Here is a 25,380-nt window from a genome sequence, read left to right on the forward strand (position 1 = left end):
AAATATTAAAAAAATAACAATATCAAGTGAAATCCAACAATATAGAAAAAGATAACCCATCATTACTAAGTGGATTTTGCCACTAAAATGAAAAGTTGAGTTAACATTTTAATATTAGTAAATGTCCTTCATTATATGACAAAGCAAAAAAGAAAAACCATATGTTTATCTCAGTAGATGTAGCAAAGGCATTTGCCAAAATCTGATATCCTGATTAAAAACAAAACTTTTAGCACTCAGAATAGATAGGAATGTCCTTAACTTGATAAAGAGCATCCATGAAAAACATACAACTAACATCACACTTAATACTCGATGCTTTCCACCTAAGATCAGGAACAAGCAACAATTCTATTTAACTCTGTTGAAAGTTCAGCCAGTGGAGGAACTAGTCATTGTGGTAATGCAAGAAAAATAAATAAATAAATAAATAAATAATAAAAGGCATCTAAATTAGAAAAGACAAACTATTTGCATACAACATGATAGTCCATGGAATCTACAAAAAGTTCAAAAAAGTACTAGAACTACTGAGTTTGGCAAAGTTGCAAATTACAAGATCAATACATAAAAACCAACTGTTTTCTATATACTAGCAGTAAAATGAAAATCAAAAATACCATTTAAACATTATCAATATGAAATACTTAGGGATAAATCAATCTACAGAAACATATGCAAAATCTGCAAACTACAAAATATTTTTGAAATTAAAGGTGACCTAAGTAAATGGAGGGATACGTGTTTTTCATGAGCGCAAGACTTGAATTGACCTGTAGATGCAACACAATTCCCATGTTTTTATAAATTCTAAAATTCATGGAAATTCAAAGGACCTATAATAGCTAAAATGACTGAAAAAGAGCACAGTTGCAAGGCTACCACAACCTGATTTAAGCCACAGTTATCAATACAACACAGGAATCAAGAAAGACATATGAGTCAACAGAGTCCAAAAAAAAGAGTCCAAAAAGAGACTTCAACATTTATAGACAACTTATTCTTGACAAGGGTACACAGGTGATACAGTCCAGAATGTGCAGCCTTTCCAATGAATGGTAATGGAAACAAATCCGTGGGTATATGCGCACACATAAACTTTAATTCATATCTGGCACTAGATATAAATATTAACTAAAAATAAATAATAGGCCTAAATGTAAAAAGTTGGTAAGACCTCTAGGAGGAAACAGCAAAAAAATCTGTACGACTTTGGGTTAGGCAAAGATTTCTTTCTTTTTTTTTTTTTTTAAATTTTTGTTAATGTTTATTTATTTTTGAGACAGAGAGAGACAGAGCATGAACAGGGGAGGGGCAGAGAGAGAGGGAGACACAGAATCTGAAACAGGCTCCAGGCTCTGAGCAGTCAGCACAGAGCCCGACGCAGGGCTCAAACTCCCGGACCGCGAGATCGTGACCTGAGCTGAAGTCAGACGCTTAACCAACTGAGCCACCCAGGCGCCCCAGGCAAAGATTTCTTAATATGACACCAAAAGCATAATCGGTAAGAACAAGTTGATAAGGACTTTAAATATTAAAAAATTTAAAACTTCTGCCCTTGGGATGCCTGGGTGGCTCAGGCAGTTAAGCATTTGATTCTTGGTTTCAGCACAGGTGATGATCTCACAGTTCATGGGTTGAAGCCCTACATTGGGTTCAGTGCTGATAGCATGGGGCCTGTTTGGAATTCTCTCTCCCTCTCTTTCTCTCTGCCCCTACACCGCTCATACTCACTCTCTCTCTCTCAAAATAAATAAACCTTAACTAATGGCACCTTTAAAAAAATAAAATAAATAAAACTTCTCTTTGAAAGACACTATCAGATGTATTAGATGAAAAGAAGACAGAGTGGGAAAAAATATTTGCAGAGCATGTATCTAATAAAGGACTTGTACCTAGGATACATTAGGAACTTTCAAAAACAAAAAAAAACAAAAACAACCCCATTAAAAATGAGTAAAAGGGGCGCCTGGGTGGCTCAGTCAGTTAAGCATCCAGCTTCAGCTCAGGTCATGATCTCGTGGTTTGTGAGGTCGAGCCCCGCATCAGGCTCTGTACTGACAGTTCAGAGCCTGGAACCTGCTTTCTGTCCCTCTCCCACTCGTTTGTTCCTTCGTTCTCTCTCTCTCAAAAATAAATAAACATTAAAAAAACATTTTTTTAAATTAGTAACAGAGGGGCACCTGGGTTTCTCAGCACCCAACTCTTCATTTCAGCCCAGATTATGATCTCACAGTTTTTATGTTCAAGCCCCACATCAGGCCCTTGGTGGCAGTGCAGAGCCTGTTTGGGATTCATTCTCTCTCCCTCTCTCTCTGCCCCTCCCCTTCTCACTCTCACTATAAATAAACTTAAAAAAAAAAAAAAAAGGAGTAAAAGAGGGGTGCCTGGGTGGCTCAGTCGGTTAAGCATCCCCCTCTTGATTTTGGCTCAGGTCATGATCCCAGGGTCGTGGGATCGAGCCCAGAGTCACCCCAGAGTCATGCTCAGTGTGGAGTCTGCTTAAGATTCTCTCTCTCCCTCTGGCCCTCTCCCTGAACCACTGGTGCACACTCGCTCTTCCTTCATAAATGAAGAGATAGGAATGGTGGACAGACAAATAAAAAGATTTTCAACATCAAGTCACTGAGGAAATCAAAAGTATGAGACCCTACTACTTACCTCATAGAGTAACTCAAGTTAACAAGACTGACCATGCGCATGACAGGTGTTGGGTGAGGATTTGGAGGAACAGAAACTCTCATTAACTAGTGGTGGGAATGTAAAATATAAAATGGTTCACCACTGTGTAAAACAATTCCTTACAAAGTTGACATATACGTGCCATTTTATGCAGCCATTCCACTCCTATTTACCCAAGAGAAATGTCCTAAACTAGAAACAACCCCAAAGTTCATTGAGTATATAAACAAACTGTGCTATATACATACAATGGAATCCTTTACTTAGAATTAAAAGGAACGACTTATTAATACATATAATACCACAGATGAGTCTCAAAATAATTATGCTTAGTGAAAGAAACAAAACCAAAACAAAATATATTATGAATATATTATAGGATTCCATTTATAGAAGACCCTAGAAAATGCAAAATTGTCTATAGTGACAAAAAGTTCCGGGGCGCTTGGGTGGCGCAGTCGGTTAAGCGTCCGACTTCAGCCAGGTCACGATCTCGCGGTCCGTGAGTTCGAGCCCCGCGTCGGGCTCTGGGCTGATGGCTCAGAGCCTGGAGCCTGTTTCTGATTCTGTGTCTCCCTCTTTCTCTGCCCCTCCCCCATTCATGCTCTGTCTCTCTCTGTCCCAAAAATAAATAAACGTTGAAAAAAAAAATTAAAAAAAAAAAAAAAAGTTCCTTGGGAAGTAGGTGAGGGTATAGGGAGGGTTGGGAACTAGGAAATACAAAAAGGCCTGAACAAATTTCTGGGAAGAGGGATAGGCTTACCATCCTCAATTGTGGTCACAGTGTCACAAGTGTATACGTGCATTAATACTTAGCAAATGGTGGGGCGCTTGGGTGGCTCAGTGGGTTAAGGGACCCACTTGATTGGTCTTGATTTTGGCTCAGGGCATGACCTCACAGTTTGTGGGTTCAAGCCCAGTGTCCAGCTTCACAATGACAGTGCAGAGCCTGCTTGGGATTCTCTCTCCCCCCCCACTTCTCTGCCCCTGCCCCAGGTGCATGTGTTCATGCCCTCCCTCTCTCTCAAAATAAATAAACAACAACAACAAAAAAAACCTGGGGCCCTTAGGTGGCTCAGTAGGTTAAGCGTCCGACTTTGGCTCAGGTCATGATCTTGCGGTTTGTGAGTTCAAGCCCCACGTCAGGCTCTGTGCTGACAGCTCAGAGCCTGAGCCTGCTTTGGATTCTGTGTCTCCCTCTCTCTCAGTCCCTCCCCCACTTGCCCCTGTCTGTGTGTGTGTCTCTCTCTCTCAAAAATAAAAATAAACATTAATAAATATTTTTTAAAACTTTAGCCAATGGTGCACTTTCAATATGTCCATTTATTACGTGTTTAGTTAAGCTGTTAAAATAAAAATATAATAAAAGCAATCTAAAGAATTATTTCAACTTATTCCTAGTCCTGAGTTTCCAGAGACTTCTAAATTTTAAAGCAGGCATCTAAACAGCACACTTACACTTTTAGGGTGGAAATAGAACATTGTTTCCTAACAGAAATTGGATACATATGAGGATACTGATTCAATAGCTGGTAGCTTAATATGCTCTGATAAATGTTTTAGGCATGATAAACTCTATCTCAGCCTAGGTTTTACTTCTTTTCTTTCATTTTTCCTTTATCATTTAGCAATGGAAATGGGTAAGGGAATAAGGATGGCTTAATTAAAGTGTTACAATTATGTGGCTCATATGGATAACTGTTAACAACGTCCTCAATTACTCCGCTAGGTGGTATTTCTTAGGGTTTTAGACATGTAAGGAGCCCTCATTTTATAGACTAGCAGTCTCGGGTGCAAAATGAAACTAAGTGGCTTTCCCAAGGACACACACTTAAATTTGATGACTTTAAAAAAACATTCACTTACTGTCCAATTCCAAAGAGACAGAGAGAGAGAGACAGAGAGAGAGACAGAGAGAGAAATTTGGGACAGAATGTATTAACTGTAGCCTAGCCAGAGTAGGTGACAGATTTACTTACTTGCAATTCACTACCAATTCCATAGCACCCTCCTTTAACCAAACCACTTGTTTTAAGTTCTGTTTATTTATAGGACCACACAGGCATAAAGGTAAAGAACTCAGAGAGTGGGTCTCAATCTTCATTGCGTAACAAAACCAAGAAACCCAAACCCTCCCTGCAGAGCTAATCCAACTGGTTTCCAGGCAGTATTCTTAAACTTGAGGGAGCATCAGAATCACCTGGAGGGCTTGTTAAAGCAGATCACTGAGCCCATCCCCAGAGTTTCCGATTCGGGGATGGTACTCAACACCTGGCAATTCTAACCAATCCCTAGCTAACACTGATGCTACCAGTCTGTGAACCACAGCTGAGAACCACTGAGGGTAGGGCAATCTTTAAAAAGTTCTCCAAGTTAGTGATGTACAGCCAGTTGAAAAGCGTTGGTCTAGCACTATCCCTCTCCATCTGTTTTGGAATCACCTGGAGAATTAAAACAAAACAAAACAAAATTGATGCCTGAGTTCCTACCCTCAGAGGTTCTTTTTATTTTATTTTTTAAATGTTTTTATTTATTTTTGAGACAGAGAGAGGCAGAGCATGAGCAGGGGAGGGGCAGAGAGAGAGGAAGACACAGAATCTGAAACGGGCTCCAGGCTCTGAGCTGTCAGCACAGAGCCCGATGCGGGGCTCGAACTCACGGACTGAGAGATCATGACCTGAGAAGTCGGACGCCCAACCGACTGAGCCACCCAGACGCCCCCAGAGGCTCTTTTTAAATTGACGTGGGTTGCAGCATGAACCTCAGAAATTTTTTAATCATTTCATGATTTAAAAGAATTATACTCCAGATGATTCTAATGTACGCCAAGACTGAGAGTCACTGAAAATTTTCTGCCTCAATGCCTATTACCATTTACCTAAAATTTCCCCAGAGTTGGATACTTATACCACTATAACATATTAGAAACTCCTTTCTGACTTGTCTGTGAGTAATTATTTATTTCCATTCTGGTATTTTAATAATGCTAACATTTATTGAATACTTAGAATGTAGTAAGCCTGGTGGTGCTTTGCCTCTTTGTTTTTGTGTTGTTTTACTTACTAGTTACGCCTTAAATAATTTTTCTGCAAAGACAGACTCTGTATTTCCTATCAACATTGTCTTCTCACTTGTGGTTATTATCACCTTATTCTGTCTCTACTGGTTAGAAGCCTAGGACAGGAAAAGAGAAGCCAAGGAAGAAATTGGGAGTGGGAAGGATCTTTAAAAAATTATTGGGGCACCTGGGTGGCTCAGTTGGTTAATCATTCGACTTCGGCTCAGGTCATGATCTCACAGTTTGTGGGTTCGGGCCCCCCGTTGGGCTCTGTGCTGACAGCTGGGAGCCTGGAGCCTGCTTCGGATTCTGTGTCTCCCTCTCTCTCTGCCCCTCCCCCACTTGAACTCTGTCTCTTTCAAAAATAAATATCAAAAAGAAAAAAATCTCCTAAGCTGCTTCAACATGTTACATTGTTACTTCAGTCTCTGAATCTTGGCAGAAGTTGTCTCTAAATGGACACAGACTCAGTATTTCCAGGAGGAAAATTCCAATACTTATGATTCCATTCTAAGGCAGCTGATTTTCCTTTTGCTCTTGACTAATGCATTTTATTTCTAAAACAAAAAACCAAAAGCCAGAACCACTAATTTTTCCCAAAAAGTAGCTTCTATTGAAATTATAATACCACTAATAGCAATGATGTAACTTTTTGGCGGGTAAAGGGATTTTAGTTGAGATTTTAAAGAAATAATTTAATTATTTCTACTTGTATTACGCTTCTGGTTAACGCTTCCTTTCCAGGCTCTATGCTCACTGTCCACAAGATGGCACTGTTGTGTACTGCTAGCCGATCCTCCTGGATCGATATTTTCAGAGTATTAAGAATGTTTCCTACAGTTTCAGTTCCTGAAATGCCATTTGCTTCAAACGTCATGAGATAGGAGAGCCATCAGGAGTTATGTCGTTAACTGTTAGACCTGTGTCCTAGCACGGTATTTAATGAATGGTACTTACTCAATGTTGACTCAGAAGGAGACTGAGCCTGTGCACAACTACTTCACATTGATGCGGGAGAGTGGGGCGGGCTGACGACAAAGTGCAAGCTAGTGTGCGCATGCACACACACACACACACACACACACACACACACACCCCACCACCACCACCAAATGGGATGTGTGTGATATTCCTCAGGCACTTCTGGCTGCCCAAGGACAAAGGAAAGAAAACAAATGGCCGATTGATAGAGATCAGTCATGCAGAACATGGGTCTCCATCAATGCACAAATATCTTAGTAAATTAGAAGAAAAAGGCAATTGTATCAATAGGCCAACCTCCAGAAGCCTGTAGACTGTTTCCTGGAACCCCAATATCACCCCTCCATAGTGATATGGGGAACAAAGGCAAGAAGGTAAAATTAAATTTCCTTATAACCTGCAGGCCATTGACAAATACTTGAGGCAAATACAGAATATGACATTTCTCCAGGAACCCCCTAGTGTCCTAATGTAAATGCCTTACTAGAGGGAAAACAGCCTTCGCTTGACAATAGCAAGGCCTCAGGTATCTTAGGAGCCCTCTTTAACAGATCAAAGTCCCTTGGGAGGCCTCCCTTTTGACTTTACCTCCCCAACTCCATAGTATAAAACCAGGTATTCTTCACAACCCCAGCGTAGCTCTTCCTGCCCATGGGTCCTGTCCCCATGCTTTAATAAAATCACCTTTTTGCACCAAAGACGTCTTCAAGAATTCTTTCTTGGTTGTCGGCTCCGGACCCCCGCCAGCATCACCCCAAAACCTCATCAACATCAGCCAATGCCATGGGAAGGCTGCAGCTCAAACAACTCTCAGAAGTAAGGAAAGCAAGCAGCATGCACTATCTTCCTTTGCCATCTAAGATTTCTTCAATACTCCATTTTTCTTTTCCCTACTTTTACACTGGTTTTGACGACAACGCAGTTCTCTCCAAAGAGGCCTGATGGCCCATCTCCTCAGACACCCGTTTTCCTCCTTAATGTGGTTAAATCAGCTATTCTGATCCTAACATAAAACGCAAAACCAGTTACAACAAAAACATGACTGTGGGAGGCATCAATTAATAAAACATAGTCCATGCATATTTTAGGATATGTTGCCAGAAAAACATTCCTGGGCAGTTATTCAAGGTTGAAAAGCCCATGAGGAGAAAGGACTTTGTTGGGGAAAGTGGTGGGTGAGAGAGCACTGTGGTGAGGTCAGAGGTCACTACACCTTTCCTTGCTTCAGTTTCCTCACCCATAAATGAGGAAGGGGTACTGAGCCACCTTCAGGGGCCTCCTAGGTCCAACACAGCCTATGTCCTATACAATTTTTTAATATTATGGCTTATACAATTGTTGTGTAAACACTCAAGGGCCAAGCGGAGAATTCTACATGCTTGCTTCAAAGAGAAAGAAAGAGAAGGATTTTATTTTTATTAAAAAACAATTTTTTTAAATGTTTATTTCTTTTTTGAAAGAGAGAGACAGAACGTGAGTGGGGCCAGGGGCAGAGAGAGAGGGAGACACAGAATCCGAAGCAGGCTCCAGGCTCCCAGCTGTCAGCACAGAGCCCGACATGGGGCTTGAACTCATGAACCATGAGATCATGACCTGAGCCAAAGTTGGACACTTAACTGACTGAGCCACCCAGGTGCCAGAGAAAGAAAAGGATTTTAAACAATTGTGAAATGCCCAGGATTTTTTTTAATTTTGTTTTCATTGGTGTATTTATGGAATAAAAAAATATTCCTCTGTCTTAACTGCTGCTTCAGTTCTCATAGACTGTCAACTTTCCAACGCAGTATGAACTGGCATTACATATTCTTTAAAATGTAGTATGAAACCAGATTGGGCAACATTTTTATTTTTAGGCATAGAACGTAAAGTATCAAATTACATCATTTAGTTTGTAATGTTAATTAGTTTTTCAGAAACCTGTTTCATTTTATAGACTGCTACAAAACAAAGATAAAGTTGTGAAACCACCATACAGAATCTGAACAAAGTTGATCCAACCTATTCCCCAGTCTTGGAGATTAGCTGGCATCACAGTGACACCCATGAACCACCCAAGTCAACATAATTGAAAAAGACTAGCTCAGTTAGGTCCAGGTCCTGGTGCTACACCGCACGTCAGCCAACGTAATCACTAGAAATTAACTCTGTGACACCAGAATGAAAACCAGTAATTCAGAAATCATAAAAAACGTACCATAAATCAAAATCATCATCTGTTAAACAACTTAATTCTGAGCTCAGCTTGGGTTATTGAACTAATTTAAAGGAACTAATAAATACACAATCCACACCTGCTTATAATCATAAAGAGAGTTCCAAAGACCCAATTTCAGCACGAAGAGCTCATTTATCTCTGCCTTATCCCCAAACAATAATACCCAAACACTGTGAAGCAAGAGAGTCAGTTACCTATTTATCTATTGGTGACCAACAACAGAACTTTAGTGCTTTGAAGAGTCAGGCCATTTTTATCCTTATTTTAAACAACTAAACGAAGACTTCTGTTATCAGAAGGAGCAATCTGCTGTAAGGGTCTGCCCAAATTCTAAGCACCTGCTTTCTCTGGTCTGGAGGCAGATGGTACATCATAAAAATAAAAGTCATAGGGAAAACGCACAGAAAGATATTCCCTTTAAAACCCTTAAGGAGGCTCTTTTTCCTAAAATCTAATACTATAAATATACATGTTTATGTTAATATCTCAGCTTAGAATTTGGGAACTTGATGCAGGGGCATTTAAAAAGTTTTCTTAGCCTGATTCATATGCATATGTTCACATATTTCCATAGAATGGGAAAACGGCCTTTACTTTAGCTGACTAGCACCTAAACAGGACAATTTATTTTTGAAATTCTAACAAGTATCCTACACAGCAGCAGCTGCTGTCCTATCCTTCAATATTACCACTGACTGCATCTCCGTTAGGTTCTTTTACGGTAACTAAAACACCACCCGGTGGGTATTTGAGTCAGCTTGGGCTGCTGGAACAAAATATCACAAACTAGGTGACTTTAACAACAAGAAATTATTTCTCACAGTTGTGGAGGCCGGTAAGTCCAAGATCAAGGTGCTGGCCTATTAAGCTCCCCTGTGAGTGTCCTCTTCCTGGCTCACAGACAGCCGCCTTCTCACCATAGCCTCAAGATGAGGCCAGAAAGCGAGCTCTGGTGTCTTCCTGTTTCTCAAAAGAACACTAATTCCATCGTGGAGACCCCACCCTCATCATCTGATTACTCCCCAGAGGCCCCACCTCCAAATATCATCACATGGGGGTTAGGGCTAACACATGTACGTTTTAGAGAAACACAATCATTCAGTCCATAACACAGGGATCACTTCATGTATAGTTGCAGGACTTGTACAGACGAAAGAGGCTGTAAGAAATTGGCTTCGTAAGACACGTTTCCACAATAACTATGTAGGTTGGTGCTTCTCAAATTTAGATGCATCAGACTCCCCTGCAGCTTGTTGAAACACAGGTTTCTTGGCCTGAGCCCCAGAGACTCTGTCTTAGCAGATCTGGGGTGGGATCTGAGAATTTGCATTTCTAACAAGCTCCCAAATGATGCTGATGCTATCTGTCTGAGGTGAGAGCTCCTAATGCAGGGGTTCCCTTTGGAATGTGAATTTCAGTTATCATACCTGTATTGGCTTCTCAGTAAATACTCATTTTATGCTAAACACTTGAAATGTGTCATTTGCTTACACTCAGATGTCGCAGTTACACATGAAAGTGCTTAATAAGCAGATGGGAAGATCTGCTGGCATGGCTGCTTTACACTGTGAGCACCCAGGGAGAGTCAATTAATGCTCTATGTGTGATTAGCTAACGTGTGACTTCACAAATCACCAGGATTTGCAAGAATGCCTACTGACATCTTATCCTTACTAATTTTTATCCCGGAATTTAGCTTCAGTCTTTGAAGTTGCTGGATTCTGCTATCTTACATCTATGAGCATACTGCAATGGCTTGAACTGATACCTAATTTTGACAAAAGCTTAATACAAAGCATATGAGCAATGCTTAGTATTTATGTTCAACTCATTTGTCCTATAATCACACTTGGTTAAATTTTAAAGCATAGCTCTGTCACGAAACAGCATCATAATTTTAAGATGTACTTCAAGTACCCTTCGGAGTATAAACATACCTTATTTAGCTTTATAAAATAGTCCAGTCCAGCTTCCAAGGGATTTGTATCACAGTTCATCTAGAAGGGAAGCACACAGTTTTTTAAAAAGCTTTTTTTTTTTTTTTTTTAAGCAGGCTCCACACCCAGAATGGAGCCCAACACAGGCCTTTAATTCACAACCCTGAGATCAAGACCTGAGCTGAGATCAAGAGTTGGACACATAACCAACGGGACCATCCAGATGCCCCTAAAGATTTTATTTTCAAGTAATCTCTATCCTCAACACAGGGCTTGAACTCACAACCCCAAGATCCAGAGTCACATGATCTACTGACTGAGCCACCTAGATGCCCCTGGAAACACACATTTTAAATCTTAGACGAGTGAAAATCATTTCAGTAACATCACCTTCATATATTATTTTCTTAGGGAAGATAACACTTTTGGATTGTGAAAATAGATTCTGATAGGAAAATTACAGACTGGTCCCCAAAAGTAATTTTTTTACTCTGAAATTTAAATGTAGCCTGTCAGCAAATACTATTTGAATAGCACTAAAATTCAGTTTGTTTCCATAGCTCTTTTACTGATAATAATTTTTTTTAACGTTTATTTATTTTTGAGACAGAGAGAGACAGAGCATGAATGGGGGAGGGTCACAGAGAGAGTAAGACACAGAATCTGAAACAGGCTCCAGGCTCTGAGCCGTCAGCACAGAGCCCAACACGGGGCTCGAACTCACGGACCGCGAGATCATGATCTGGGCCGAAGTCGGCTGGTTAACCGACTGAGCCACCCAGGCGCCCCTCTTTTACTGATAATAAATATTGGAGGGATAAAATAACATGCTATTCCTCCCTGAAATAAGACTTTACTGTGTTTTTATATAATAATTTTACATAGTTAGGTTTGAAAAATTATTAAGTAATTTACTTATCTTACAATTGGCCAGAAATCAGGACAAGTAGATGAGAAAGCAGATGGTAGGAAATTGGCTTCGACAGAGTTCAGGAAAGAGAAAAGGAAACCGGAGATCGCATCTCAAATCTTTTCATATAAGGTTGAGTAACTACAATATACTTTAAGCTAAAGCCTCTATTTGAGACTAGACCTGCAGTTGATAGTTTTTGTTTTGTTATTATTGTTCCCTTTTGTGCTAAGAGAACTGGTCTAAACTCCATAAAAAGTAGCCAAACTTTTTAAAAGACAACACAGAACTCATATAATTTATAAACTTGTTTTATATGCTCTAAAATTTGGTCTCACATTTCCTAATCAATCTGAGCAAATGTAAACTGATTTTTTTATCTACTGTATTTTCAGATTTTCTCCAGGAAGAAAATAAAACACAGCACAGAAGATTGCTGTAACGCCACTAGAGGGCGTGCTGGCACTGCTGGGAAATCAGAGGGATGTGGGAGGAAGAAACGCTAAGGGAGGGGAGGGCCCAGGGGAGCAAGCTCGAGAAAATGAAACGCAGGAGTGTGGAGAAATGGCTAACTCCCAAAGGCTGCATCAGCAGTTCATTCCCTGAGGAGTTTGGGGACAGAGCTGTCCTCTATTTCTCTCCCTGCATTGGCCTCATCGAAGGCCCCAGGTTAAGGCTGAGAATCCCCCTGGAGAGCGCCTCCCCTGCAAAATAAAACCCCGGTAACTTGCCCCAGAGCCTTTGTTCTTTCAGTGACTCCAGGGCACTGCCTCTCCACCTTGTTTCTCCCACATTTCTGCTCACCGTCTAAATGTCCCAAGGGCCCCCGCTTTCAAACCCACTTTTCCCTCCAATTAAATTCATTCTATCACATGCTAGGCACTTTATCTAATATCTACAGTAACTCCGTAGGATAAAAATTATCTTCAGTTTTTTAGAATAGTAAACAGAGGCTCTGGAAGGTTAAGTCCATATAGCTAATATGTGATGGAGATAAATTCAAACCCAAGAAACCCCACCCTGAAGTATATCTGTTACTACTATCCTTTATGTCACTGCTCAGGCCTCAAACCTCAAGGAACCAACTTCTAAGGAAACAAGTAGGAATATGAAAAAAATTAGGTATCCACAGATAGCCTGTCACTGGAGATAAAACAGAACACAGTTTAAACTATAGTTTGGCCACGTTCGTGTTATCTGGACCAAGTTATTTACTGTTTCTTAGTGTGATTATATATAGAATTGGGATGATTTAGATAGCCTCCAACTCCGAACTCCTTGCCCAAAAATCACCAATAATACCATCTTGTTTTTTTTTTTAGTTTTTTTTAATCTTTATTTATTTTTGAGAGAGAGAGAGAGAGAGAGAGAGAGAGAGCGAGCGAGCATGAGCAGGGGAGGAACAGAGAGAGAAGGAGATACAGAATCCGAAGCAGGCTCCAGGCTCTGAGCTGTCAGCTCAGAGCCCGACTTGGGGCTCAAACCCACCAACTGGGAGATCATGACCTGAGCTGAAGTCGGACGCTTAACCGACTCTGCCACCCAGGCACCCACCAATAATACCATCTTCAGGAAGAGTTGAGAAGGTAAAATAAATCATGCACATGAAAATGGTGTGTAACTTGGTCAGAAACCCTTAGTTCCTGTTATCAATGGTGCAAGTAGGCTGGACCAACACATCCTAGACCACCAACCCTGCTCCGCAGAAAGACACTTTTTCTTGCTATTTCCCCCAAAAGCTACACGATAAGAAGAAAATGGGGATGGGCAACACGACAGAGTAAGAGGAAGAATCTGAAAAGTGCTCCTCAAATACTGTAGGGTCAGCAGGCTCCACTAAAGCAGACACAGCTCCACACAGAGATGGATGTCCAGGGCTCTCTGAAACGCAGGAGGAATTAAAGCAGAATAAACAGTGTGCCATAATTCCACTGAACTTTCAACTGAGAAATGGAGGAGAAAAACATCTTCACTTAATTAAGTAGGGTTATCTAATAACACATAGTTTCTCGTATAGTCAGAGCCAACGTTAATGCAATTAAAATTAGCCCTCATACAAAAATCAGATACAGTAAATGAAATTTTAATGAAGTTGCTGGCATTTCAAACCTCTGACCCCCAGGCTCTGAAAGCTTTCTCCAGTCTTAAGGCATTCATGGCGTATGTTCCGAAATTGTCAATTCCCTCCTCCTGGCCTGCATTCATGATAATGTCATAAAGGGCTACAGAATCTTCTCGTCTGTGGTACAGCTCCCAACCCAGCTCACCTGAAACAAACCCACAAGTACCACACTAGGGTAAGAACAGTGATCACCAGGTCTAATGAGCATCAGCTGAAACAAAAATAAATGGAGATTCCACGTATGCAATACAGACATTGCTGAGTTTTAAAAGACCAGTTCACAAAAAAGCTGCAACTACCATACCCACCCCTTTCCCCACAAAGGAGCCTGCCATATCACAGATGCACTCATGCCCCATCTCCCAGAGAGTGGTAACTGGGACACCTTTCCTCATGACACAGAAAGATGTTAATATAGGAATTTATCTGGACTCCTGCCTCAGCTTCATAATGTTATGTGAGTAATTACATATTAGTACGGCTTAGTTTATCATTACAAAGGGTTCAACGTTTAGAAATCTCAACCCCCAACTCCTTGCTTCCAAATCACAAGTCTTAAAAATATAGGCAACTGACAATTATTCATATGGTCTTTTTTGTGGGATAACCATTATCTCTAATGCTCCCCCATATTCTTCCCCATTTGGTCATATTATTCATCGTTAGAGCTGTGGGCTAAAACCAAATGAAATGAAACCCAACCCAAATAGTCTTGTTTATTTTTTATTCTGCTTATGCTTTATTCTGGTTACCATTTTGCCAAGGTCAGGTGAAAGAAGGAGGGAGAAAGTGTACAGCAGAAGCCCAGAGAAGAGCAACAGCCTTCATACTTTATGCGTTCTCCTTGTTCCCCAATGTTGAGGGCTGATGGTGATGTGTTTTTTTTTTTTTTAATTTTTTTTTCAACGTTTATTTATTTTTGGGATAGAGAGAGACAGAGCATGAACGGGCGAGGGGCAGAGAGAGAGGGAGACACAGAATCGGAAACAGGCTCCAGGCTCTGAGCCATCAGCCCAGAGCCTGACGTGGGGCTTGAACTCACAGACCGCGAGATCGTGACCTGGCTGAAGTCGGACGCTTAACCGACTGTGCCACCCAGGCGCCCCGGTGATGTGTTTTTCAAGGACACCACCAGAACATGAGTAACATGTAATTGAACGAACGCCTGGGCACCAAATATCCTTTCTATGAAAGAGCACGGAGGTCTAGAGAAAGTTGGAAGTGAGCCTACAGCACCAATGGGGAACTGAAGAACATTAATTCATCTCTATTTCAAATACCTACTATGTGCACGATTAGGTGCTATATGAAGAATTCCCTAGTGCACTCAGAGTCTAGAATGAAAGTCGAGAAGCTGCTACATGAAGACTTCCCTAATGCACTTAAAGAGTCTTAGTGGTAATGCCTTAAGACAGGTGCCTGATACATTTAAGATGGTCTCTAGGAGAGATTCTATCTATGGGAGACCACCTTGAATGTTCCTAGATAGAGTCAGCTGACCTGAATACTCTGTCAACCCTTCCAACTATTCTAACAGCTATCCTCCTCCAACTTTTTTATCCATCCTTCCCAGTAGTAAGTAGCTATGAGATTGGAACAACAACTGGAAATCTGGGAAATGACTCTCCCAGCATAGGAGTGAGTAGACTGTAAGAGTTGGACAGGACAAATATTCCTCCAAAGTTATACTGACAAAAGTCAGTGTGTATGTGAGCATGCGCATGCACATGCATGTGCACAGGTTCATTTCTGGCAGCTTCTTTTGAATTTCAGAGACTTTCTCTTAAATTTTAGAGAATCGTTTTCCAATTCTTACCAGTATAAGATATCCTAATAGCAGTGACAGGAATGTTTGAAACCATTAAAGACTTGGTCTGAAGAAACTTGAAAACATCATCACTAAGATCTTCAGAGGTCAGTTTCTGAAGAACCTTTCTTGCATGCGGCCCTGCAATCCCAAGAACTCCAAGCTCATCGGTTATGTTTTTAATTTCAACATCATATCCACCATTGACTGCCTCTTCTTCAATCCATCTGCATTTGAGTCATAAACATTGTGTTAAGTCTTGCTTGAATAACACATGTTGGTAACATATGATTTCTCTGAAGACATGCTCTGTGTCTAGAATTACCAGAAAGTCCCCAGAGTGTCATTTCATATAATAACCTAATTTATTAAGCTGAGGAAACTGAGTCCCAGAGATGTCAAGTGATTCTCTTTAAACCACCCACTCATAAATTTGGGGGGTAATTTTTCACAGTACAGAAGGATCCTTCAATTTAAATAAGCTCTGCCATATAATTCTTTTAAAGAGTGACAGCCCTATTGCATTTAAACTAATGATTCAATCTTCAAAAATTAACTTAAACCCAAATTTTCTCTAATACCTATACATGGAGGCACATTTGTGCTGCTAAAGGTTAATAATGTGCCTGCCACCAGACACCTAACTGCTTTGGCAATCACAAGGAAACGATAGAAACTCTAAAGACTGGTTTCAATTTCTAAGTCTTGATGAGTTATTGGAACCCAGTCTTAGGGTTTGTTTATAGTTTATTGAGTAGTCCCTGGAGCTACATGAAATGATCATCTGGATTTACACAAAGCTAGCTACTAAGATACATCTTGGATTGGTGGATATCATTGGCATCGTTTTACAGCCAGAGTGAGGATCTCAGAGCAAGACATTTATTAAACATTAATGTTCCAAATATTTTTGGAATACTAAAAACTACAGATTTTATAGTAGACTAAATCACAGCCTAAAGATTCATGTGAAGGATTGACTTGGCAGCTCAAAGACTTAGATCTAGCTGTGGGCCAGAGGGCACAGGCACGGCAAAGGAGGAAGATAACCCAGGGAGGCAGCTCACTGAAGTGCACTGAATGTGGGCATCAGAATCAAAAGGACTGGCTTAAGCAAGTTACTTTAACCCAAACTTCAGTTTCCTCACATGAAAATGGGAATAATATATACCTTGAAGATATGTCTATTAAGAGGATTAACTGAGATAATGTCTAAAAAGAGTTCTGACACATTGATAATGCCTAATAATCAGGAGTTAATATTAGAACCAGTAAACCCTATGGATGAATTACCTTTTGGAGGAGTGGGGACAGGGTCCCTCACTCCAAATAATTTCCTATAAAAGACACGAAGTTTATTGGAAAGAATACGGTTTGAGAATATGTTGTACTTTCAACTATTGGCAAAAGAAAAGCTCAGTGAAAGTTTAGATCAATATATAATTCATATAAAATTTTCTTATTAGCTGTGCACTTACCTAAGATCATGAAGCTCGGATCCAGAACCAGTTATTAGTAGAAATTCCCCAGGAGTTTGGTGAGAAACAGTCAATTCAGCATACACTCGACCTTTTGGTGTCAACATGTGACTTATATTTGTAAAACCCACCTACACAAAAGAATTTAAAATTAACTCAATATAAAATTAAAATCTTACATATCCTTTTAGCACAACATGGAAATAAACAAGTGTCAGTGAAACGTATCTGAATCTTATCATTTATATCAATCGTGTGAACTATCTTTAAACCTAAACCCAAGATTAATTTTGGGTAATTATAATTATTTGTCATCAAAATTACACTTCAGTCAATTTTGCAGTTCTCTATTGACAGGATTTAGCAAAGTCATAGAGTCCTTGGATGACAATTCATTCAACAAAAATTGTAATTAGAAAATCAGCTAGAATATTTATTCATGGTCTGTTGAAGAGCTATAGGATTCATACAGAAACCATTAGGTGGACTAAAATAACATACTGGGTTTTTTTGTTTTTGTTTTTTTGTTTTTGTTTTAAATGAGAGGAAAAATGGGGTGCCTAGATGGCTCAGTCAGATAAGCACCCAACTCTTGATTTCAATTCAGGTCACGATCTCAGGGTTGGTGAGTCTGAGCTCCACATCAGGCTCCGGGCTGACGGCATGGAACCTGCTTGGGATTCTCTGTCCCTCTCTCTGCCCCTCCCTCACTCACTCGCACACACAAACTCTCAAAATAAAATAAACTTTAAAATAAATAAATAAATAAACAAATAAATAAATAAATAAATAAATAAAATTTAAGAATGAGGGTTCCCTGGGTGGCTCAGTTAAGCATTCAACTTCCACTCAGGTCATGATCTCACAGTTTGTGAGTTCAAGCCCTGCACTGGGCTCTCTGCTATCAGTGCAGAGCCCACTTCAAAAACTTTGTCCCCTCTCTCTCTGCTCCCCCCTCCCCTCAAAAATAAACAATAGAAACATTTTAGGAAATTTAAAAATGAGAGGATGGAGAATTAAGCAGGCAGGAATCCTGAACCTTGTACCCATATAAGGTTATTTACCTTTGGAATGACATTTGCAAAGAGATGGTCCAACAATCTAACAGAGTCTTGGCCTTTGATGTTAAACTTGCCAAATGGTGACAGGTCAATAACCCCTACGCTTTGCATAACCTGTTTATACTCAGATCCCACAGGCTCAAACCAGTTTGTGCGGCGAAAACTTGGCCTAAAACACAATGTTTGTGGTAAAACAACTGTCATTCATTTTCAGAAAATTACAGAGTATTTTAATAAACCCTATTGATCTAGAAAATCCTATTTGGGAAAAGAAGTAACATCTAAAATTCTGTTCTCTGAATGATACATATATGGTAGAAGCTGAGTTTTTAAAGTTACTTTTCTATTCCTTCGACCCATTTTGTAGTGAACGAAGTATTAATTAACTAGAAATTAAGATAGGACATGTGGGCTTTCAGGTCTGGAGGAAAGCATAGAAGTCTACCAGCCCTGAGGTTTTCAATCTTGGTTGAATATTAGAATCACCTGGGGAGCATTTAAAAAAATACCCATTTTCTGGACCTAATTAAATCAGAATAGAACGGGGTAGAGCTATCTTGTCCAGTGCTTCTCAAACACTCATGCAACTGTACATCACTTACAAATGTTAAAATGCAGGTTCTAATGTAGCAGGTCTGGGGTGGAGACCTATATCCTGCATTCTAACAGTCTCCCAAGTGATGTTCATGTTGTTACAAGCAAGAACCTGGTCCAACATCTGCATTTTTTTAGAGAAAAGGTACAAGGTGACTTCCAGGGCCTTTGTCTTAGTAAATGCCAGAGCTTGGCCTGGAACAAAAGTCTACTGACTCATTCACGGTTCTTCCCACTCGGCAAAGTCAACTTCCAATGTGGTATTTTAACTGCAGAGCAGAATTCTGTCTGATAAATGAGTTTTCAGTTGTTTAATTATTCAAATAATGGAAGGAACAGGTCAAATCCAAAGAGCAAAGGTGAAGAACAGATTTGGCATTTATCCAAGTCGTTTAGGAAAAACCAAACCAGTATTTTGCCCCCAGATAATCTAGACTTTCTACTGAGCCCAAATTCATTAATCAACAACTGGGCCTCTACTATACTTTGTACCATTTAGATCTAGTCTTAAAGTAGACATCAAAACCTGTTTAGTAAGCAAAATGACAAGTCCAAAAAAAAAAAAAAAAAAAAAAAGAGGTAACAATTTCTGGATTTGCTATTTGTTTTCTCTTGGTTTATGGATTCTCATGAGAAAAAAATATATAAGCATTATTAACCCCAAATGACAACAATGGCTCAAAATCCAAGTATAACAATGGTAACAACACTAGAAGAATTCAGAGGATTGTTTCAGTGACATGCTTTATGCTTTAGCTTAACCTAAAATGCTAAGTAAATGATCCTTTCCCCTAATTTATCAATGGTACATATATTTTGCATGACTCAGTGCACACACACTAGAAAGCAGTTGCTGTGAACTATCTTTGATAAATAGAAAATCCATATTTCTAGACTATTTCCATACAAAGTGATTCGTCCAAGCATCCTAAAGCAGGACACATCTTTAGGAGCCACCTGAAGCCATGTGGGGATCAAGAGGGGATGGGGAAGGTTCCCCTGAGCTCCTGGAAAATGCCAAGTGGAGGCTTCACCTGAGCTGGCTGTACGACTCTGGAGGCCACATGGGTCCTAGAGATGTGAGCCAATGTCACGTGGGATAGACTAATGCCTCCATTGCCAGAAAATCATTTTTGTAGGAAAAGGCTCAATGCTCTTTGGAAAGGGTGGAGTGACTTCTTTGGGGGCGCAGGGGCAGCGCTTCTCCGACGTCCCTCCATTCAACTTCCAAAATCGCGTTCTACATTCAGAGCCACAGGCGGGTCATGCCATTCACCTACCTATACCGAGTATCCTGGCCTGGTTTGTAGAACCAGTGTGGCTGCTCCCAGCCTGCATGGAACCCCATGGAACACTTAGACTCCAGGATTTTATAAAGCCCACTGACTCGCTGAGTTGGTCTCCCGGCAAATCGCTCTTCTTTAGGATAACCAACTGAAAAAGGAAAACTAGTACCTAAGTACCATATAACCAAAACTGTAAAAAACTTCAAAGGGATTCAGAAAGTAGAAAACATAGTTCTTAACATCCAGAAGCACATATATGTATGAAATTTATGTAAAAGATGGTAACTAGCTTTCTTGGGGTGAACATTTCACAATGTTACCAAATGTCAAATCACAGGGCGCCTGGGTGGCTCGGTCAGTTAAGTGTCAGACTCTTGATCTTGGCTCAGTCATGATCTCAGGGTTCATGGGATCCAGCTGCCCTCGTGAGGCTCTGCACTGGCATCAGGGAGCCTGCTTAGGATTCTCTCTCTCCTCTGTCTCTTCTTCCCCTGCTCCCACAGGCAACCACGTGCTCTCTCTCTCTCTCTCTCTCTCTCTCTCTCTCAAAATAAATAAATTAATTTAAAAAAAACTCAAATCACTATGTTGTACACCTAAAACTAACATAATATCATATATGTGTACATATATAATCAACTATACTGCAATTTTTTTAAATTATGTAAAAAAAGCCAGACTGTCATTCATATAGCTATCCAAGGATAAAGTAAAAGTAAATTTAAAACTTAAAATCACTTGGAAAAAAAAAAAGGCAACTTAAAAATCACTTGGAGCACCTGTGTGGCTCAGTCAGTTAAGCATCCGACTTCAGCTCAGGTCATGATTTTGTAGTCTGTGAGTTCGAGCCCTGTGCTGACAGCTCAGAGCCCGGAGCCTCGTTCAGATTCTGGGTCTCCCTCTTTCTCTGTCCTTCCTCAGCTCATGCTCTGTCTGTCTGTCCGTCTGTCTGTCTGTCTGTCTGTCTCTCTCTCTCTCTGTCTCAAAAATAAACATTTAAAAAAATTTAAAAACTTGAAATCACGGAAGCACTCCACACATTAAATATACAAACTCATGTAAGATTCCTTCTTGTGTCTTAGAGGCATAATGCTTATTAGAATCCCTAAGTACTCCCACCACAAAGCACAGAATAACAAAGATCTAAAATCAATGGCGCTGCAGGTCAATTCTGTACACACTTTACAGACAATAGTAAATTTGCACTTTACCTATATTGTTGAATCCATATGACTCTCTTGCTTTGGCCTCAGTGTACTGAGTTGTTGTCCATTTGCCATAGCGATTAGGATCCAATTCTATCAGATCAAAAGGAGGTTCTCCATGCAGGATCCAGTCACTGAGATATTTCCCTACCCCACCGGCGTGGATTATGCCGTATCTTTCAAATACAGAGATAAACACCCTGTTATGAACACATGTTGTTTTCCAATAATGAAACATGTCCAACTCTTCTACAGGGCCTCCAAGTTGGAGTGTTCTGTGATCTTCAGAGCAGACAGTCAACATAATGCTTATACTATAGTTTTTTTCCTCGGGAAAAATACATGTTTGGGCATCCAAATTAAATGTACCTGACTTGATAGCTAGTTTGTTTCCACAGTTTCAAGAGATGCATACCTGCAAAATAGCCTACAACTCTTAGCTAGAAAAGATGCTCACTTTAGGAAAATGGAGGAAAGGAAGAAAAGAGGAAGATGTGGTTATCTTAGCAGCCCTTCTGATCTAGAATTATCCTGACTGATGGGAACCTTGCAGGAGAAACTGTACACTGCCCAGTGACACATCTCTTCTCAGACTCAACTTAGTTCAGGTCCCCTTAGGCGATGACCTCTGTGCAAGGACCTTGAATCTTTATCTTAGAAGCATTCAGAGGAAGAGGCACTCACCCAGGGGCTGTGGGGAGGAGAGAAAAGGAACACTGTCCCCTGTATTTTGCAACTAATGGGTCACTTGGTGATGAGGGTAGTCTTGCTGTCCATTTCTATATGATGATGCTTTAAAACCAAGAACATCACTGTGGCAAATCAGTTGCTATCAGATGAAGGATTCACAGTTTAACATTGGCCATGTGCAGTACTAACCATTCCCTTTTGCCTAGTGAAGGACTTTCCTATAGGTTTATCTGTGGTTTAAGTCAAGACAAGCTTCTGAGGAATGAGATGAGCAGAAAGTCATGTGGGGGATGACCAAGAAACGGAGCTACATGAGCAGACCTCAAAATGCAAGAAATTCCAGTATCCTGAATGACCACAAGTTAACAGCCAGACTCACGGTTCTAAGAGCTTGGGAGCACCTGAGCAAAGACTTTAAATGTTAACTATTTTCCCACAAGATACCAGTTTTGCCATGTAACAAAAATGAATGACTAAATTTGTTACGAGGATATTTCTCAAGTAGAATAAAAAGGCGACAATTTATATACTTCTCCGAATAGTTAAAAAAAAAAAAAAAAAGACATTGGTCATCCAAATCACCCACAAACAATCTCACTAAGTTTCAAGAAAGCAAGAAAAATTATTGAATGTATGCTTAAAATTCACTTAACCAGGCCCAATGTATGATATACAAAAGCTGTCATTTTTGAGATCTAGAGATACTGTTGATAAGACTTGAAATTGTGTAAAGTTTTATTGACATTTATTGAGTGCTTGCTATTTGCCAGGAATTGTTTCCACCTAACATGTACCAGATGATTTATTCTTTAGCAATTTTATTTTACCACTGGGAAAGCCAGTCCCCACTTAGCAATTAAATAAGGTCACACTGCAATAAAGGTCAGGATACAGACTCCATCAACTGACTTCAGCATACACTCTCTCTTACTGAACTTTACCTCTTCAACAGTTCCCAATTTTCAGCCAAGGTACACATGACAGACAGCGTTCACATCCTTGACAGGCTCTTGGGAATAGCCAGGACTGTGCTTGGTTTTCTGTGGCCTCACTGCTATGCCATCATGTTCTTTCCCTTTCAGTAGTGTATATGAGCTAACAAATGGGGCTGAGTGCTGTCAATTGGGGAGAATCCTGAATCAAGGATAATTTGTTTTCAAAAAGTGTTTACTTTACAAACTTCAGCTCTCTAACCATTAACAAGCTATGTGTCAAATGCCACACTACTGAGTGTTATGAAACATGCATTGAGAGCCCCTGGCTTAGTAGCTAAAAGCAAGCATAAAGTAAGAGAGCTCTGGGTATGATTTCATTTCTGCCAGTACTAGCTGTGTAGCCATGGGCAAGTTGTGTGACCACCCTGAGCTTTAGTCTTCTTTCATGCACACTTCCTTTATGGTTCTGGTGGAGAACATTGGCATGACATTGAAAGCACATAGTAGGCCAGCAATGCATGCTTGCTGTTAGGCCCCTATACAACCAGTAACAGAGTATGCCTATGCCCAATTGATAAGACTTTCATACCAAGTAATTTGTGTGGCATGGAAGTGGAAGGGAACTTAATAAGGAAAGGAGAGTTAGGTTCTTCTGTCGCTAACATTAATCTGTAGAACCCGCTTCTAAATGGCCCAGTGACTATGCTTTTTGAGTGTTTGTGTCTGCTTTTCAGGATAACTCCGTTAAACTGTCAGATGTTATATCTTACAGCACTCTCCCCTCCTTAAGTTTCCTGTTTATAATGTGCTCTAAGCCAAGAAAACTAGATTCAATTCAATACAATCCATTAAACATGTTGGTTGACATGGTGTCACCTAGAAGCAAAAAACCTTTTGTTAGAATTGTGACAAAACAAAAGTAAAAGAGTTTTGACTGAGGGTGATCTGTGAGTAAGGTAAATGAGCACTGGCATATATGTACACAGTTTGCAAGTTCCCCAACTTCTCTGGACGGTTGTATCAGAATAACAGACACATTGAAATGCAGATCCCTGGGCCTCTCCCCAGACCACTGATTCAGAACCTATAGGAGTAGTGTCTGGGAATCCATTTGCTTATAGTTTTCCAATTCAACACAACTTCATGGGTTCTCCTGACAAATAGGAATTACACAGATACGATGTAAAGGAGGATGAAGCATACATAAGTGACTAATCACAAGGTTGAGATTCTTTTTTAACATGGGCATGTGATTCTCCTGCTCAGCCAGGTATGGAAACACTGGCCTCCAGAACCAGGGAATGGATCACTGATGCAAGCCAGCAGGGGCAGCCAATGTAAGCATTCCATTTTACATAAGAAATATCTTAGCAAGATAGCAACAAGTCCTTTGTTCAGACCAAATCTGTCAGAGTGTGAGGCACTTTGCCTGCCCCCCACCTGTCGTCTTCCCTATCCATCTCCCGACATCTACAACCTGGGAAAATTACCCAGAACAATCAGAGCAGGAATGCAACATTAGCCCCATGCAAGTACATACAATTTCTAGGTAATAAGTAACTGGTGTTCTAAAGAAATCAACTTCCTAATTTCCTTGGCAAGTAGTAACAGATGCTCCATTAACATATAAATATAATAAGGCCAGGGATACTGTCTGCTTGTTCAGAGCATGGCTCATGGTCAATGATCCACATGTATTCATTGACTAAATAATTCTATGATTCAGCCAATTGCAGAATCAAAAATAATAAAGACCTAGGAATGCATTTAGCAAAAGAAGTGCAAACTTGTACTCTAAAAACTACAAGTCATTGCTGAAAGAAATTTTAAAAGACTGAGCCTGGGTGGCTCAGTCAGTTGAGCATCGACTTCAGCTCAGGTCATGATTTCATGGTTAGTGAGTTTGAGCGCTGCACTGGGCTCTGTGCTGACAGCTCAGAGCCTGGAGCCTGCTTCAGATTGTGTCTCACTCTCTCTATTCCTCCCCTGCTCCTGCTCTGTCTCTCAAAATAAATAAAAACTTAAAAAAATTCAAAAATAAATAAATAAATAAATAAATAAATAAATAAATAAAAGATCTAAATAAATGGAAAGACATCCCATGTCCATGAATTGGACTTAATACTGTTATAACAATACTCTCCAAATTGATCTACAGATTTAATGCAATACCTATCAAAACCCTAGGTGGCTTCTTTGCAGAAATTGACAAACTGGTCCTAAAAATTGCATGAAAATTTAAGGGACCCAAAGTAGCCAAAACAATCTTGAAAAAGAGCAAAAGTTCACACTTCCCAATTTCAGAACTTACTACAAACCCATAGTAATCTAAACAGTGTGGGGGTGCCTGGTGGCTTAGTCAGTTAAGCATCTGACCCTTGATTTCAGCTCAGGTGGTGATCTCATGGTTCGTGAGATA

General features: G+C 40.1%; 1 protein-coding gene across 3 annotated transcripts in view; it reads right to left on the bottom strand.

The window, feature by feature from the left end:
- The window catches only part of DMGDH (dimethylglycine dehydrogenase), a 69,277-nt gene that overhangs the window by 15,642 nt on the left and 28,255 nt on the right, over positions 1-25,380 (bottom strand). Inside the window, exons 8-14 of one of the 3 annotated variants that reach the window (XM_023257800.2) lie at positions 21,343-21,512; positions 20,126-20,279; positions 18,255-18,420; positions 17,191-17,321; positions 15,722-15,939; positions 13,893-14,050; positions 10,874-10,933 (exon numbers count right to left, since the gene is read on the bottom strand). In XM_023257800.2, the coding sequence (XP_023113568.2) occupies positions 10,874-10,933; positions 13,893-14,050; positions 15,722-15,939; positions 17,191-17,321; positions 18,255-18,420; positions 20,126-20,279; positions 21,343-21,512 (1,057 nt within the window). Of the gene's footprint in view, positions 1-10,873; positions 10,934-13,892; positions 14,051-15,721; positions 15,940-17,190; positions 17,322-18,254; positions 18,421-20,125; positions 20,280-21,342; positions 21,537-25,380 lie in introns of all 3 variants that reach the window. The other 2 variants (XM_023257803.2, XM_045062508.1) reach the window with 2 other exon arrangements.

This window comes from Felis catus, chromosome A1, assembly GCF_018350175.1.
Source record: "Felis catus isolate Fca126 chromosome A1, F.catus_Fca126_mat1.0, whole genome shotgun sequence".
Taxonomy (NCBI): domain Eukaryota; kingdom Metazoa; phylum Chordata; class Mammalia; order Carnivora; family Felidae; genus Felis; species Felis catus.